This window comes from Jatropha curcas, chromosome 8 (genome assembly GCF_041381405.1).
Source record: "Jatropha curcas cultivar XTBG-Jc1 chromosome 8, XTBG_Jcur_1.0, whole genome shotgun sequence".
Classification (NCBI taxonomy): Eukaryota; Viridiplantae; Streptophyta; class Magnoliopsida; order Malpighiales; family Euphorbiaceae; genus Jatropha; species Jatropha curcas.
The window spans coordinates 8,726,330-8,741,229 of record NC_143158.1 but is presented as its reverse complement, the minus strand read 5'-3'; the positions used below and the strand labels follow the sequence as shown (position 1 = coordinate 8,741,229).

At 31.8% G+C, this 14,900-nt stretch overlaps 1 protein-coding gene across 1 annotated transcript; it reads left to right on the top strand.

The window, feature by feature from the left end:
- The first annotated feature begins 230 nt into the window (after positions 1-230).
- On the top strand, positions 231-13,319 carry GC2 (golgin Putative 2). The gene is made up of 10 exons (XM_012213063.4): positions 231-435; positions 563-1,720; positions 2,840-2,950; positions 3,095-3,154; positions 4,279-4,336; positions 7,306-7,358; positions 7,529-7,621; positions 10,670-10,795; positions 12,646-12,693; positions 12,800-13,319. The coding sequence occupies exons 1-10, from the start codon at positions 382-384 to the stop codon at positions 13,136-13,138; spliced, it is 2,100 nt and encodes a 699-aa protein (XP_012068453.1). The 5' UTR covers positions 231-381; the 3' UTR covers positions 13,139-13,319.
- Positions 13,320-14,900: the final 1,581 nt, after the last annotated feature.

Genomic DNA, 14,900 nt, shown 5'->3' with positions numbered 1-14,900 from the left:
TAATTTTTCTCTTAAATTTTGATTGGATTGTTGTTTGGAACCAAACATTGACGTCTGAAGATGCCTGCTTATATATATTTTTGTAGACACGTGCGGCAAATCTGACAATTCACTAATTTGTGATATGTGTTTTCCGTCACAGACAAGCTAAAATCTCCCAACCGAAAAAAAATAAAAAAATTATTGTTCTAACCTGCGTGCTTCCGTCCAAACCCACGGCCAAAACTCGCGCGTATTTATCACGTAACCATACACAATCAATATCCATCGCCTCCTCTGCAACCTGCAACTAAACCCCTGAATCTCTCTCTCCAGTTGTTGCTAAAATGCGCAATATACCTATATACAAGTGACAAATTTGGATCTTCAAAATAAAAAAGAATGGCGAATTGGATCTCCTCGAAACTCAAAGTAGCTGAGACCTTTTTCGAACAGGCAAATTTTCTTCTGCTCCTTAATTTTATTTTGAATTTTGATTTACATTATTATTTTTGAAGAATTTTTTCTCTAATCCATGAATAATTGGAGTTGAATGCGTCATGATGATTGATGGATGGTTCAGATCGATCAGCAAGCGGCAGAGTCGTTGAAAAAGAACGAGAGACTGTTGGGATCTGGGGATCAACAGTTCAATGTTCCAACAAAATCAGGAACAGGAGGAGGAGGAGGAGCTGGTGGAACGGTGCCGTTGAAGGATCAGTTGAAGAAGAAAACAAGTAATGAGGTTAACAATAGTAATAGCAATGAATATTTAGGAAAATTGAACGCTGATCCTAATATTAACAATGTGAGTGCTTATAGTACTATTACCAGCAATCATAATGGAGGGGACAAGGAAATTGCAAATGTCGCAAAAATTTCTCCTAAACCAAAGCCGACACTTACTGATAGTGATTGGACTGAGCTTCTTAGTACTCCTACTCAGGCAACACCTTCTTCTTCATCGAATCGTGGTAATGGGGTTTCTGCAATTCGAAGTTTGAAGAGGGATGGGAGGAGACAGGGAAGTTCAGGCTCAAATTTGTCAGTGTTAGAAGAGAAAAGGAATTTGAAGAGTAGTGGTGGAGTTAAGTCTAAGAAGAAATTGGATATTGCATTGGGAAATAAGTTAAATGGAACACCGAATGATGAGGAAGAGTCAACTTCGTCAGCAAGATCTTCAAGTGTTGAGTTGCAGAGTGATGGTAAGATTTTGGATAGGGAAGAGGTGGGTCATAAGGACACTGGTGTTAATATGATGAGACAAAGCAACAAGGGAAATGAAAAAAATGGTTGCCTTTTTGAATCCAAGCATATATCTGAAGAGAATCTTTTGCGAACAGGAAATAGAATTGCTACTTCAGAAATGTCATCAGTGTCGGAGAAAATTGGTGGGGTATCAGAGGTGAGGAAGGGAGCAGGCAATGTTTATGATAGACTGAGAAGTACTGTAAAGGGGAAGCATCAGTCTGGTGTTGCATCTAGAAATTCTGTCTCTGATGATTTGAAGAAAGGTTCTTCAACAAGTGGAGGGTCTGATTCAGAGAGTGATTCAGGTTCATCATCTGATTCCGAGAGTGAACAAGAGAGGGAGATGAGGGAAAAGATTTTGGCAGAGAAAGCAGCAGCTAAAGCTGCAGAGGTCATCAAAGAGAGGGAAAATATGGTAGCAAGATTGGAAGGTGAGAAACAAAGCTTGGAGAAAATACTAGAAGAACGAGCAAAACAACAAGCACAGGAGGTAACATTTTTTGTAGAGAGTTTCTACAATGTTATTCTTGTCATTTTGTTCTCTGTACATTGTTTCTTTAGCTGAGATCAAATTCTTATTCTGGCTTGAAAAAGTAAGTAGTGTGGATCTTTTGTCTTCGCTTATATGCTTGACCTGTTCTAGTTGTAGCAATGAATACCAATTTAGTATACTTTAACACATTTAAGTGATATGGAACTCTAAATATAGGTATAATCTAAGTCCTAGGAGCCATGAGAATAGAACCACCTTCGTACTTTTATGAAGAAAAAGAGAAAACCTTTTTGAGTAGTTTTCTTCAATGCCACTATTTGACAATTATTGCTTTGTTGGCAAATGATACTAGCATGGCCTAGGCCAGGGTAGACTCTAGAGTTGTAAACTTAAGGTGGTGAACAGACCATCAATCCTTGTTAGTTTTTGCAAGTACAATTGCCTCTAATAGAAGATTAAGCACGCGTAACAGAACTCAGAAGAAGAGACAGTCCTTTGAAATATTGTGTCCGTTGCGTCCTAGGAGGATGGTCCACCTCTTGCTCCACATGGCACCGACTACCTTCATGTCAGATAAAAGAATTCTCCCCAGTGCTTGATGCTGGCAATAAATTGGAATGATATCATACATTGTTCCCTTCTGATATTTGGAATGACACTTGCCTCCAAAAGAAGGTAGAGAATATTGGTAAATAAGAGTGTTAGTGAGGAGAGAGAATTCAGTTTACTCTTGTCTTCTTGAATATTTTGGAGTAGGCATATTTTATACTCTTTTCCATCTATGCCCTTATGGCTAGTATTGTCCTTTGTGTCCTTAAACTACTAGTCATCATCAAGCCCTATGTGTAAGGTTCTGCATATACAACAAAACTAGTTCTCATTTGTCTTTCAAAATAATAATGCATTGAGACGATGATAAACTGAAGTTTGTCTGCTATACCAAATGTCTCAGGAGCATTGTGCAAAACTTATTGGTACTTACAGCTGAAGGAACGTTTTTTTCAGTTCTGGTTTTCGTTTTGCAGTATTGTTCTTTGATAATTTAAACTTACATCAAATTACTGTTTATTTCCAAGCACAACTTTTGTAGCTGATCTTATCTTTTTCCTGTTTCAGGCTTCAGAGCTTCAGACAACCATGATGGAAACAATGGAGGCTGTTGAGTTGGAAAAGCAGAAACATAATAATACGAGAATGGAAGCCCTTCCTCGCTTGGCTAAACTGGAGGTATATCATACTGTTTATATGGTCAACTTAATTTATTTGGACTGTTATTATTTTCTGATCTTTGAAATTGCTTTTTATGAAATTAGAATTAAATGCAAATATTTACATTAATGTGGCTGTTTCTAAAGGTCAATGTGATTGCAGACTGCAAATGCTGATCTTGCAAGATCCTTTGCTACTGCACAGAAGAATCTTGAAGTGGAGGTATGGTTAATCTGATTCAAATGGTTTGGTTGATAAACCTATCGACTATCTTCTTCTTTCTGTATTCTTTTCGGAAAAATATTTGCCCACTTAGTTGAATTACTTTTTCATTATGGAGTGACAGAAGAAAAATCCTGCTGTACTATAGAAGACAGGTTCAGCTAGACTGTTACCTAGATCTACTACTTACTTTTTGCTTCTCACAAATTATGAGTCTAGACAGGCCAAAATCTCATTGATAGATCTTTGGCTTCTAATTTTTGTCGATCATGCAGTGGGGATTATATGTTTTTTTTTTTTATTTCCCATTTATCACTCAATTTAGTAAATTAACAGCTATAGTCATAGTGATCTTCTTATTCAACTAATCATTCTGAGCACCCCATTGCATTTTATGTGCCTTTGAAGTTTTTATAGTTTATATATGATTTGACTAGATGTTACGCATAAGATAGGTAAGTAGAAAATTAAAGAAGGCTGAAGGGGAACAAAGGATTCTAGGAGCTATTATTTTGTTCATCTTCCTAGTCTTTAACACATGAAAAGGAAATTTCTACACCCTTTTCTCGTGTTGAAACTTTAGCTATTTGGACAATCGCATAGGAGGTACTCAACTTCAGGGATGAATTGAGAAAAATCTTCACCTTTTCTGGAACTTTGATCATTTCCTTCCTTTTTATAGATTGATGAATCAAAATCTCTTTCTTGAACTAAAAAAGTCTGCCTTTTTTCTTTAGGTGTTGCATCCACATTAATGAATAAATAAAAAGAGAGCACAGGGGAGGAGAGGAAAGACCAAAATTGTTCTTTTAGGACTTTGTTTTAGCTGAATCACTCATAACTGAATTTACATATCCTTTAAAAATCTCATAGGAAAAAAAAATTTTAAGTTGATATAATTGTAATGTGCTGATAAAACATTTTCAGTCTGCCAATCTACAAATGTGCTATTTTGTGGATGAGGACTTATGCATTGCTGGCCTCTTTTTGATATGGCCTTTTGAACTCATGAACAAGTAACATGACTTCACATGTGTGGTTTCCGTGTGTGTGTGTGTGTGTGTGTGTATAATTCATACATGTACCAATTAAAGCTTATTTATCGTGCATTTGTTGTGGGACAGATTAATCGGGTTGCTGAACTTCGACAACAATTTGAGCTGAAAGAAGTGTCTCATGAAGGTGTGTTATACTTGTTTTTTATCTTGATTACTTGAATAAATGTGGAATGACATTTTATTTTCTCCTTTTCTTTTCCCAGTTATAGCAGATGGTAATGCATGCATTTCTAGGAGGAATTTAAAATATACATTTATGATATATTGATTTCTTGAGAAAAGAAGGTGTAATCTCAAGTATTTAATAAAGAGATAATTAGCTATCTCATGCATTATCGGTTTAATATAGAGTATTTGAAGAAAAAAAGTGGGGCCATAGCTTTAATGTAAGGTTTAGGAGTTCGGATTTCCATCAATCTACGTGTCATATATGAAGTGGAATGGATTTTGAAGAAGCTAAAGTTTGAAGTTGAATTGTTTCTAGACTCTAGAATAATAATTTCAGAAATTCACAGCAATGAAATGATAGGTCTATGATAACAAGGGATTTTTAGCCAAAATGTTATTAGCTTTTAAGTGTATAATCTGTTAGTAGCTAGACTGGTGGAAAATTGACGGAGATGTATTTTGTTTTGACAAGCATTCCATAGATTTTTTATGATGCCATAGGGGGTGCACTATACTCCCTCCATCCCACCATGTCACTTAAGGTAATTGCATGAGAAAGGAAGTTATTTAGGAACCTCAATTCCAGTAAAATATAGTTGTAATCTTTTAACAATTCTCTAAGTAATTATACTTAGTGGAGATACCAAAAGAAAGTTGGAAAAAAAATATTTCCTTAATTTTCTAAAATGACCAAGGAAGTGGGACAAAAAAAAAAAAACCTTAACCAACAATTTTAATGGGATGGAGGGAGTAATAAACTGAAGCTAAATTGAAGAGGGCATGTAGGAAACTTTAGAATAAATAAATTAAGTGGCAGAACATAATAAATATCTCAAATCAAGAGAACTAATAATGTTCAGATAAGAGCCTGTGAAATTATCTGCAATAAAGGAGAATCTCAAAAGTTTTACCTTAATTTCTTGAAAAGCTTGGCATTCATCTCTAACCAAGACTCGAGAAACAAAGGGTGCATCAATTCACCTTTCATGATATCACACCCTCCGCTGGATCCCAGTTCTAAAATCTAACTGATGTTTATCAAAGAAAAAAAATTGGAGCTATTTTCTAGTTCTTGAAAGTTAAAACTGTTTGCAACTTGTTGCTGTCTTCTGTTTTCTAAAAAAAAAATTTCTTTTTTTTCCCCCTCTTCTTTTATGTTTTACCTGAATACAAATTTTAAAGCTTAAAAATGATGGCATTACCACTTATTCGAAACAAATAAGAACAATAAAAAACATCATAGATAAATTTACAGCAGAGACAACCAATCTAATTATTTTCATTGAAAACCATCTATGGACACCTGGAGTACAATTTAAGAAATCATGGCATTATTGTTTAGAGAAATTCATGAGTTGAACCATACTTCTGAAAACATATCTGGCGTTGTTCAGTTGCTAGGAGCTGAAAGAAGAACAAATCATGGCATTTTTCAGATAGACAATCACCATTTATCAACAACAATCATTCATCAGGCAACAATATCAAGCTAAACTGGACCCATTTTGATAGTACACAACATATGCCAAGTAGCTGTCACAGATATCATAACTACTATTAGATTTTTAAATCCTATCAAATTTAGGCTTCGATTGTTTCTAGAAATTAGTTTATCTTTACAAATATTTTTTAATGAAAATTTCCAAATAACTCGACTTTTGTTGTTTGGTTGCAATATTGAAAATTAATTAAAAATATTTTAATTTATATAGGCCATAAAATATTTGGAATAATAAAAATTTCGTATTTGAAAATTTTATTTTTTTAAACATAAGAAATACATAAAAAATGATAAATTGTGATATGTAGTCACCCGTGGCAGTGGCAGGTTACTGGTGGTGGTCCTGAGCATGAATCCGTGACTAATGGTGGTGGCTACCGCTGATTAGGATTAAAATATATGTTTATGAGATAATAATAAATTCGTCAATGTTCAAAAAGGTTTTCTTCTTGTGAAAATGAGAAGTTATTTTCCTTTAAAATGACTTAGTTTTCCCTTTAACTAGGAAAATATTTTTTGTTGATTGATTTGCCTAAGCAACCCCTAAACATTGAAAAATCTGGACAATATTTTCCAAACAAGTTATTTGCCATAAACAAATGAAGCCTTAGAATCAATTTCACGCTACCTAAGCTATTATAATTTAATAGAACTACCAAATTCACTGCAATGGCTGTTCAAAAAATGAACCTGTCAAATTGCCAATTGCAAAGACCCTTTCATCAAGGCGTGTACGCATAATTAACAATTACTTCCAGTTAGCTTTAGTCAATATAGCAACTATTGTGTGCATTGAGGACAATAAATGAAAAAGGAAAGAAACGCAAGAAAATAGGGGATAAGATGTGTGTTTTCACATATATACAAAGAAGAGAAGTGTATACAATTTTTGCAATGGGGACACACAAACACATGTACAAAGGGCTGATGATATTCCCTATTGACTCGTCAAGATTTGTTGTCCATTTTGGATGGAGGCAAACATTATGCTGTACAATTAGTCCATTGGCGAGATTTCTATTAGTTAAAAGTTGTGTTATTAGTTCTTTCAATCCAACCTAGAAAACTTGTATATAACTTCTTTTCTAATTGCTTTGCATCTATTGATTTCTTTTAACCTATTTTTCCTTTTTTTAGTTATGGACTTAGAACAGAACAAATTAAAAGCTTTGACAGTTTGTATGTAAATGATATAAGATTTATTAATATTTTTTAGTTGAAAATTTGCCATAGGTAGGCAGTAGTAGATACTTATACTAAAAATGAGTAACATTCATATGTCAGTTTGAAATATGCAAGATATTGTATAATATGCATAATATTTAAAATGAATTTTAAATTATGATGAAATTTATCTCACCTTATACGGCTTCTCATACGAGTCACTGAAACTTGGTTTTTTTTTTTTTTTTTTTTTTTGGTAGAACTCAAGAGGAAGATCTTGAAGGCTCACCAAACTGGGACATATCTAAACCAAGTGAGTAATGCTTTCCCATGATCATATTGGTACATAAACAGGGCGAAAAGATGTTATAATCCTTAGGGGTTGTATATGCTTTGTCTTGCTCATTTAAAGCTTGTCTCGGTCCCATGTTTTTCTTGGACACTCTGTGCTGATCTTTTTAATTTTAACTTGAATATTTGTAGGCAGCTGCTTCCAAGGGAGTTGAATTTGAAAGGGAGATACTTGAAGCAGAGTACTCCTTTTTGACTGATAAAATTGGAAGATTGGAAGATAAGGTTAGCTTTCATGTTTTCAATATGTTGTGGTATTTCTATACTATCAACTTGCTGCAAAAATGATGCAGGAGTATTCAAGTTCATTTAAGATTCTAAATTAAATTTATTAAATTAGGAGCCATTTTTCAGTTTTTCTACTTTATTGAGGATTCCTATAGAGTATGTTAATTAATTAATTAGGAATACGTTTTAATTAATTGACATACTTTGTAGGAATTTTAATTAATTAACACTTTGAAATTTTAATTCTAAGGTTTTCTTGGAACCAATTATTTTATATTGTTCCAACCACAATCACCCTATTTAAGCCTAATCGTTGAGCACTAATTGCTCTAATTCTCTGCTGCGTCAATAAAGATTTATCATTATTAGGTTGATCTGTGTGTGTGTGTATAATTGATTTTATTAAATTTTAAAGTTTGACACCTATATCTGCCCATTTATACTTATATAAAAGGTAGAAATGGGTTGTTCACTATTCACGACCTGTATTTTTGAATTACCAAAAGTACCCTTGCACTTGACAGTTAAAATCATACATATTTCATTCCATAGAATTTCTCTTTCGTCATTTTATATGCTTGCTTTTGTTCTCATGTGTCAATTCAATTTAGCATCCTCCTACATGTACAAAATAGGACGCAATTGGCTTTGGCTTCAGCAAATGGCAAATAAAAGCTTGTGAGATGAATTCTATTCCCCATTTTGAATTAAATTAATTAATTCCTAAGGACAGCCAAATTAATGTAACATAAAATAATAGTCCATTTAATTATATTTTCTCATTTTCTTGTTAATGGTTTTCTCTTTTCAATAAAGTACTATGTATAAAACAAATAATTTTGCGTTAGCTGACTATATTATTATATTATACAACTTTAATGAGTTTACTATATATGATTCTTTTTTCAATTTTAGAATACATTCAATAATGAAATACAATAAATTTTTTAAGTTATACTCCCTCCGTCCCATTTTGTTTGCTTGTTACTCCCTTTTTGGATGTCCAAAAATGTTTGCAAGGTTTTTAATTAGACATGTAAACAATTATTTTCTCATGATAACCTTTATGATCCTTCGTTAAATGAGGGACTTTTATTTATATCTTTAATGAGTTAAGGGTTAAAAAGGGCAAAATAGCTTTTGTTGACTAAATTCTTAATATGCGTGTTTTGTCAAACCATGCAAACAAAATGGGACAGAGGGAGTATTATTTATTTTTTTGGACATACTTTGATAAACAACAATAATAACAACCAAATCCTAGTGCCAAATATAATGATAAAAGCTTAATCATTACTTTAATTTTTTACTTAGCCAAAAATACCCAAAGAATTATTTTCTCATTTATTACATGTCTATTTTTTTTTTTCTCAGATTTCTTATTTTTTATCTTTATTTATTTGGTTATTAGTACTATTCATTGAAATATTTTACTTATATTTTTTTCTAACAATGTGCATGCAATATCAAAAGCAGAAGCAGCCATTACATTATATTCATTCTGTAAGGATTTTCTATTTTACTTTGCATAAAATATTACAAAACCTCTATATTATCTCAATTATCTTATATAACATAAGTCTAAATTTTCAATTTTTATATTCAAAAATGTACAATTTTTTAATGTCTAGAATATCCCTTAATATAATATTCTATATAAAAAATATAGATGGCTACTTTATTTTTTGAATTTTTTATGAACATTTGAGAGGATTTGTATTAGCTATCATGAATAGTTAAATATAGGTTAATTTAATTTTTTAACTAAATGGGCATTTGACAGTTTTTTATAATACATAAATTTTAAAGTTCAATGCTAATTTATTTTTTAAGAAAATAAATAATACCATGCAAATTAAAAACTTTCAGATGAATTAATAGAAACTCATTAATAGTAAAAGAAAATGAAAATACAAATATAGTTAGCATAAAAATATTTTTTACATTTATAATTATTAATATATTTTATAAATAATAAATTAAAGCATTTTAAAGTTGGACTCCATGTGTGAAGCATATAAGAGTCCAACTAGTATTACTAACTTTGAAATATTTTCTTAGGAGCTTGATTATTTGCACATTTAAATATTTGTCTATAGAAGCATTTTGGTTGGTTTGCATTTATGTTTGAGAATAAGTGGTTTGAACTCAAGTTTAGGTTTGCTTGAATGTGCTTGAGCCTAGTAAAGCAAATAAACATAACATCTTTGTAGTTTCTTGGAAAGCAAAAAGGCCTCTTCATGGAAAGACAAGAACAGAATATAAATAGTGGAAGAATTGGTCATGTTGCAATTTTTAGCATCAATGATAATAATCCCCTGTTGGTGATGTTTTGGTAAATGCTTCCAACAGAAATGTGACATGCTGACAGGTCCGCAACTAAAGAGTTTGGCTTTGAGTTTCATAGGCTTGTTTTGACTATAAACAAATTGCAAAGTTATATACTAACAGGTAGCAATGTATTCTTTTAACAACTTCCTTCAGGATATGATTAATGATGAAAAATTAAAAGGAAAAAGAGTTCTGAATTGGAATTGGAATTGAATTGGGATTGGATTCAGTTGTTGGATGGTGGATTCTGGTTACTGATAAATGAAAACATGCCTGACACTGTTCTTTTGTTGTTTTGAGAATGGGCAACAATTATTTTTCAAATGTCTTTTTGAATACCTCTTTCATTGCAAAAAGCAAAACAAAAACGATAAATAATAAAGGAATTTAAATCGCATCACTGGATGTGTAAAATGGACTTTTACATTTTGGGTTTACTTACCCAAAATAATTAAATAAAAATTTATTTCCAAGTTTGTGTCCTGATTTCATTCATAGAAACCTGAAGACAACTGCGACTGTTAACCATATGAGGAGTTTTGCTACCCTGGTACCCATGTTGCAGAATCTATGATAATTATTTCATTGATAACTGTTGATAATATTTAATTCTCTTGAGCATATATTTGAATGATTTTCTTCACATTTAGGCAAATACAGTAATGTTCTCAATTTGTGTTACTTATCTGTTTAAGGTTGACTTGATCTCTTTAGGCAAAGAAGCTGGAAGCAAATATTGAAATGACAAGAAAGGATATGGAGGATCCAACAGAAGTAGAAATTGAGCTTAAGCGAAGACTGGGACAGTTAACTGACCATTTAATTCAGAAACAAGCCCAGGTTTGTGTTTCCAACAGCTTTCCTAATCATGTAGAATTCTCATAGAAATATGGATGCAAGTTATTGTCCCTTCAGCAACTGCCATGTGGGATGTGCGTATAATATTTTGCATCTATGATTCATGGCAAATTACAAGTAGTATAAATTTGCTTTTATTTTTCAAAAATGGTAGAAGAGAGAGAAAAATGGAGACAGAATGCATTTTAAGTAGGTGCATCTTATTTATTATTCATCTGAGCAAGATACCTTACATCTTTGAGTTTCATAGAGTGGAAACCTTGGAAATGGTATAATTTATTTTAACTACTTTATTTTTCTCTCAACTTTAAACCCAAAGATTTTCAAATTTGTTTATTTCCGATAGTGTGACAAGGACAAAAGAAAACCCATGCAAGCCCTTATTTACCTAATTCGGTTTTGGTACTTTGGCAATACGGGTCCCCAGAATTAGGATCTCATCTTTATTTGAAGAAGAAAGGATATGATGAAGTTTTGACATGGTAGAAAACATCAATGGAGCAGATAAGCAGCACATAAATAGAAGAGGCGTGAGAGAGACTAAGAGAGTGCAAGGTGCAGAATTCTTGTTTTTCTCGTTGATGGCTCAAGTAGTTTTTCTCTCTTCTCTTCTCCTATAAAAGCTAACCCTCACTTTAAATTCAGCCCTTCTTTAACATTAGGGGTGAGCAGAACGAAAAACTGAACCAAACTAATCTAGTTCGGTTTTTCAGGTTATCAGTTTGCTTTGGTTTATATTTTAAAGTAACTTCAGTTTTTGGTTCAGTTATAGAAATAAGCTAAATTTGGCCAAGAACTGAATTGATTTGACTGAGATAAACCTGTTTGGTTTGGTTTTTACACAGTTCAGTGTCAGTTCAGTTTAGAAAAAAAGTGCAATTCAGTTTTCGGTTTTAATCAGTTTGCTTCAGAACTAAACCGACCAATTATACGCCTCTATTTAACATAGTGCCCATTGGCCTCCTCTAATATAGACTATATAGTATCTCGTGCTATGTGACTTGTCTTTTCTTTTCCTATCTTATTCTTTTGGTCAAAAGAGCTATCAGCCCATTTTGAAAAGGTATACTGAATCTTACAATTTAATTTGATTCTCAATTCTCTATTCAGAAAATGATGATTGGATTCTTGAGTCAATCTCAATTTAACAACTATACTTTGAAACTTGAATTGGTTCAAATCCTATAGAGGTGTGGAGATGAGGCAAGGTAAGCTGCTTGGGATGGAAGGGCTACATTGACCAGGCCTTTCCGCACATGCAATTTAATAATAAGAGAGCCCGTGCTTTCCTTCTTTTTTTTTTTTTTTTTTTTTTTTTTGCATTTTTTTGGAGGAGGGATTGCGGGGATGGGGATGGCTTTGGTAGAATTAAGATTAACCTAATGCAACTCCAATGTTATTGCAATTAAGCACGAAGCCAATATGGCGTGAGCAAGAATTTATTCATGTCCTATGAATTATTAACTCCCAGTGGTTCGCATAGGATTCCTGTGTGGTTCTTGCAGCTTGAAAATTGTTTCTTTTTTTCGTGATTAACTTTCCAAGCTTTCATAATAGCTAAATGATCTTCTAGCGTTGGGGAGAACATAATATGTTTGTGGTAGTCAACTGTTCAAATTTTTCAGTGCTCATCATGGACTCCATTGCAGTATATTTTTCAAGTCATCAAATGCCAATTGTAAGAATAAAGTAACAGCACAAATTTTCAGTAGTCACGGACTCCATAACCCTATTGCAGCATATTTTTCATTTAAAGTCATCAAATGTCATATCATTAGAATATGGCCGGTGCTTTGTGAAAGTAACTTTTGTGTTTCTGCCTACTGAACCAGGTTGAGGCGCTCTCGTCAGAGAAGGCAACCCTTTTATTCAGAATTGAGGTACATCCTTCAGTCTAGAATCATCAGTATAATCAAAAACTAAAAATAAAAAACAGAAACACAGATGGAATTTTGATTGGTTACTCTTACCATAATGCTTCTACAGGCAGTTTCAAACATGCTTGATGAAAATAGGTCAATTTCAAGGGATCTGGAATCGGGAATGTTTCAGATCCCTGAACCGAAGTTGAGGCCTCTATTTGAGGAAAAAATCCGTTCAGGAAGTAAACACTTGGGATCATTGCTTCTGCAGTTGGATGCAATTTTCACAGCCGGTGCAGTGTTTGTGAGGAGAAATCCAGCTGCAAAATTGTGGGCATTGGTTTATCTTGTATGCCTGCACTTCTGGGTCTTCTACGTTCTATTTTCACATTCACAAGTGTCAAGTGAGGGAAGATCTGGTGCTGCGATTTCCTTGGAAAACATCAACAAAACTGGTGTATAAATTGTAATTTTACTTTTTTCTTTAATTTTTTTTTTGTCCTAATTTCTTTTTGCCCCAGCTTTTAAGATGTGGGTGTAATTTGTGCAGTTCCCCCCTAACTCTGAATAATACAGGATTGTAACTATCTGATTTTACATGTTAGTGAAAGCGAGATATATAATCAATTCAAAATTATTTATTATCTCGAAAGAAACTCATTGGCCGAACGCATAAATTCGCCTCCTATATTTTAGGTAAAAAATTTTATGGTACTTTTAATTTTTACTTTGATCCATTGAAACAATGCACGAACAAAATTGTAACCATTAAATATTTTTATTTGTAAAAATTATTCTATTCAACGCTTAAACTTGTAAAATTAGATTGATTAAATATTTATTGAATAACTGAATAACTGAAAAATGTGAAAGTTAGAGCTCGTTTGGAATAAATAAATTTCACAAAATTTTATGGAATTCATTTGAAAATCTAAAATATTATGTTTGGAATGAAAAAAAAATACAGATTTAAAGTCTAAGAATTTATTCTATGGAATTGGGTATTCCTAACTACTAAAATTGATGGAGTTTGTAAATGAATTCCATAAAATTGACCATTGAAATGTTTATTGACAAAATTACTCTCCACTATAAATTCAACTATTTTTACTTTTTTTTCCTTTTTATTTAGTTTCTTTAGAAAATACCAAAATATATAACGTCTTTTTTTAATCCAATAATGACGTAAGTATATATTTTTATTTTTTTTCCTTTTTTTTTTGGAAATTCCAAACCAATAATAACATTTTTTTAAGTCTAGTAGTATGTTAATTATTATTACTATGAAACTTTAAAAACTGATTATCAACAATTATTTTCAAATGCAATTAAAAATAATAGTAACATTCTTAATATTTTATTTTAGTTTCCAAATTAATTATTTAAATCAATAAAATTTTTTACATCAATTAAAAATAATTATTATGATGAATGTTACTGCTTATATAATTAATTAATTAATGTGGAATATTAGTTACTTATTTATATGAAATTTATTATTTATATTTTAATAAAAAATGACAAGTTATTAGATTATACATAATAAATATAATTGGTGTTTATTATTTATTTTTGTTAAATTATTATGTTAAGGGTGTTATAAAAAATAAAGACAAATGAATTTTCATTTAAGAATTTATTCCAAACATAATTTTGTGGAATTCAATTGAATTCCTTATTTTAAATTATAGCATAACAAACATAACAAATTCATTTGCAAATGAATTTTACAACAATAATTCATATGTTCTAAACAGACTATTATTGTTCCAAATATTATACTAATAGTATATCAAGAAAATATTTTGTGTATAAATGTCAAAGACACCAAAAAACTATTATTGCTATTACAAAGAGTAGCACAATGTTATTAAAATTCATAATTTCAGGGGTGCGATAGGTCTCTCGCAAAGTTTAGAGTGCCATAATGAGTTTTCTATAAAATACAGAGATAAATTTATACATTTTGCCAAACATTATTCTATTATTATTGAAAAGCATCCTCAACTCTATTATTATTAAAGAGCATCGTCAACAGTATTCAAGCAAAAGTGATTTGGACAAGCTCAATTCAACATGTACAAAAGTTCAATTCAACATGTGCAAAATTTGCTTTGGACACGAATTTGAGGTTGTTTGGATTCATAAAACTGGATATCCATTCCATGTGATATAAAGTGAAATTGGGAAAAATGACAACTCAGCTATTTCTCATTAACGGAGCA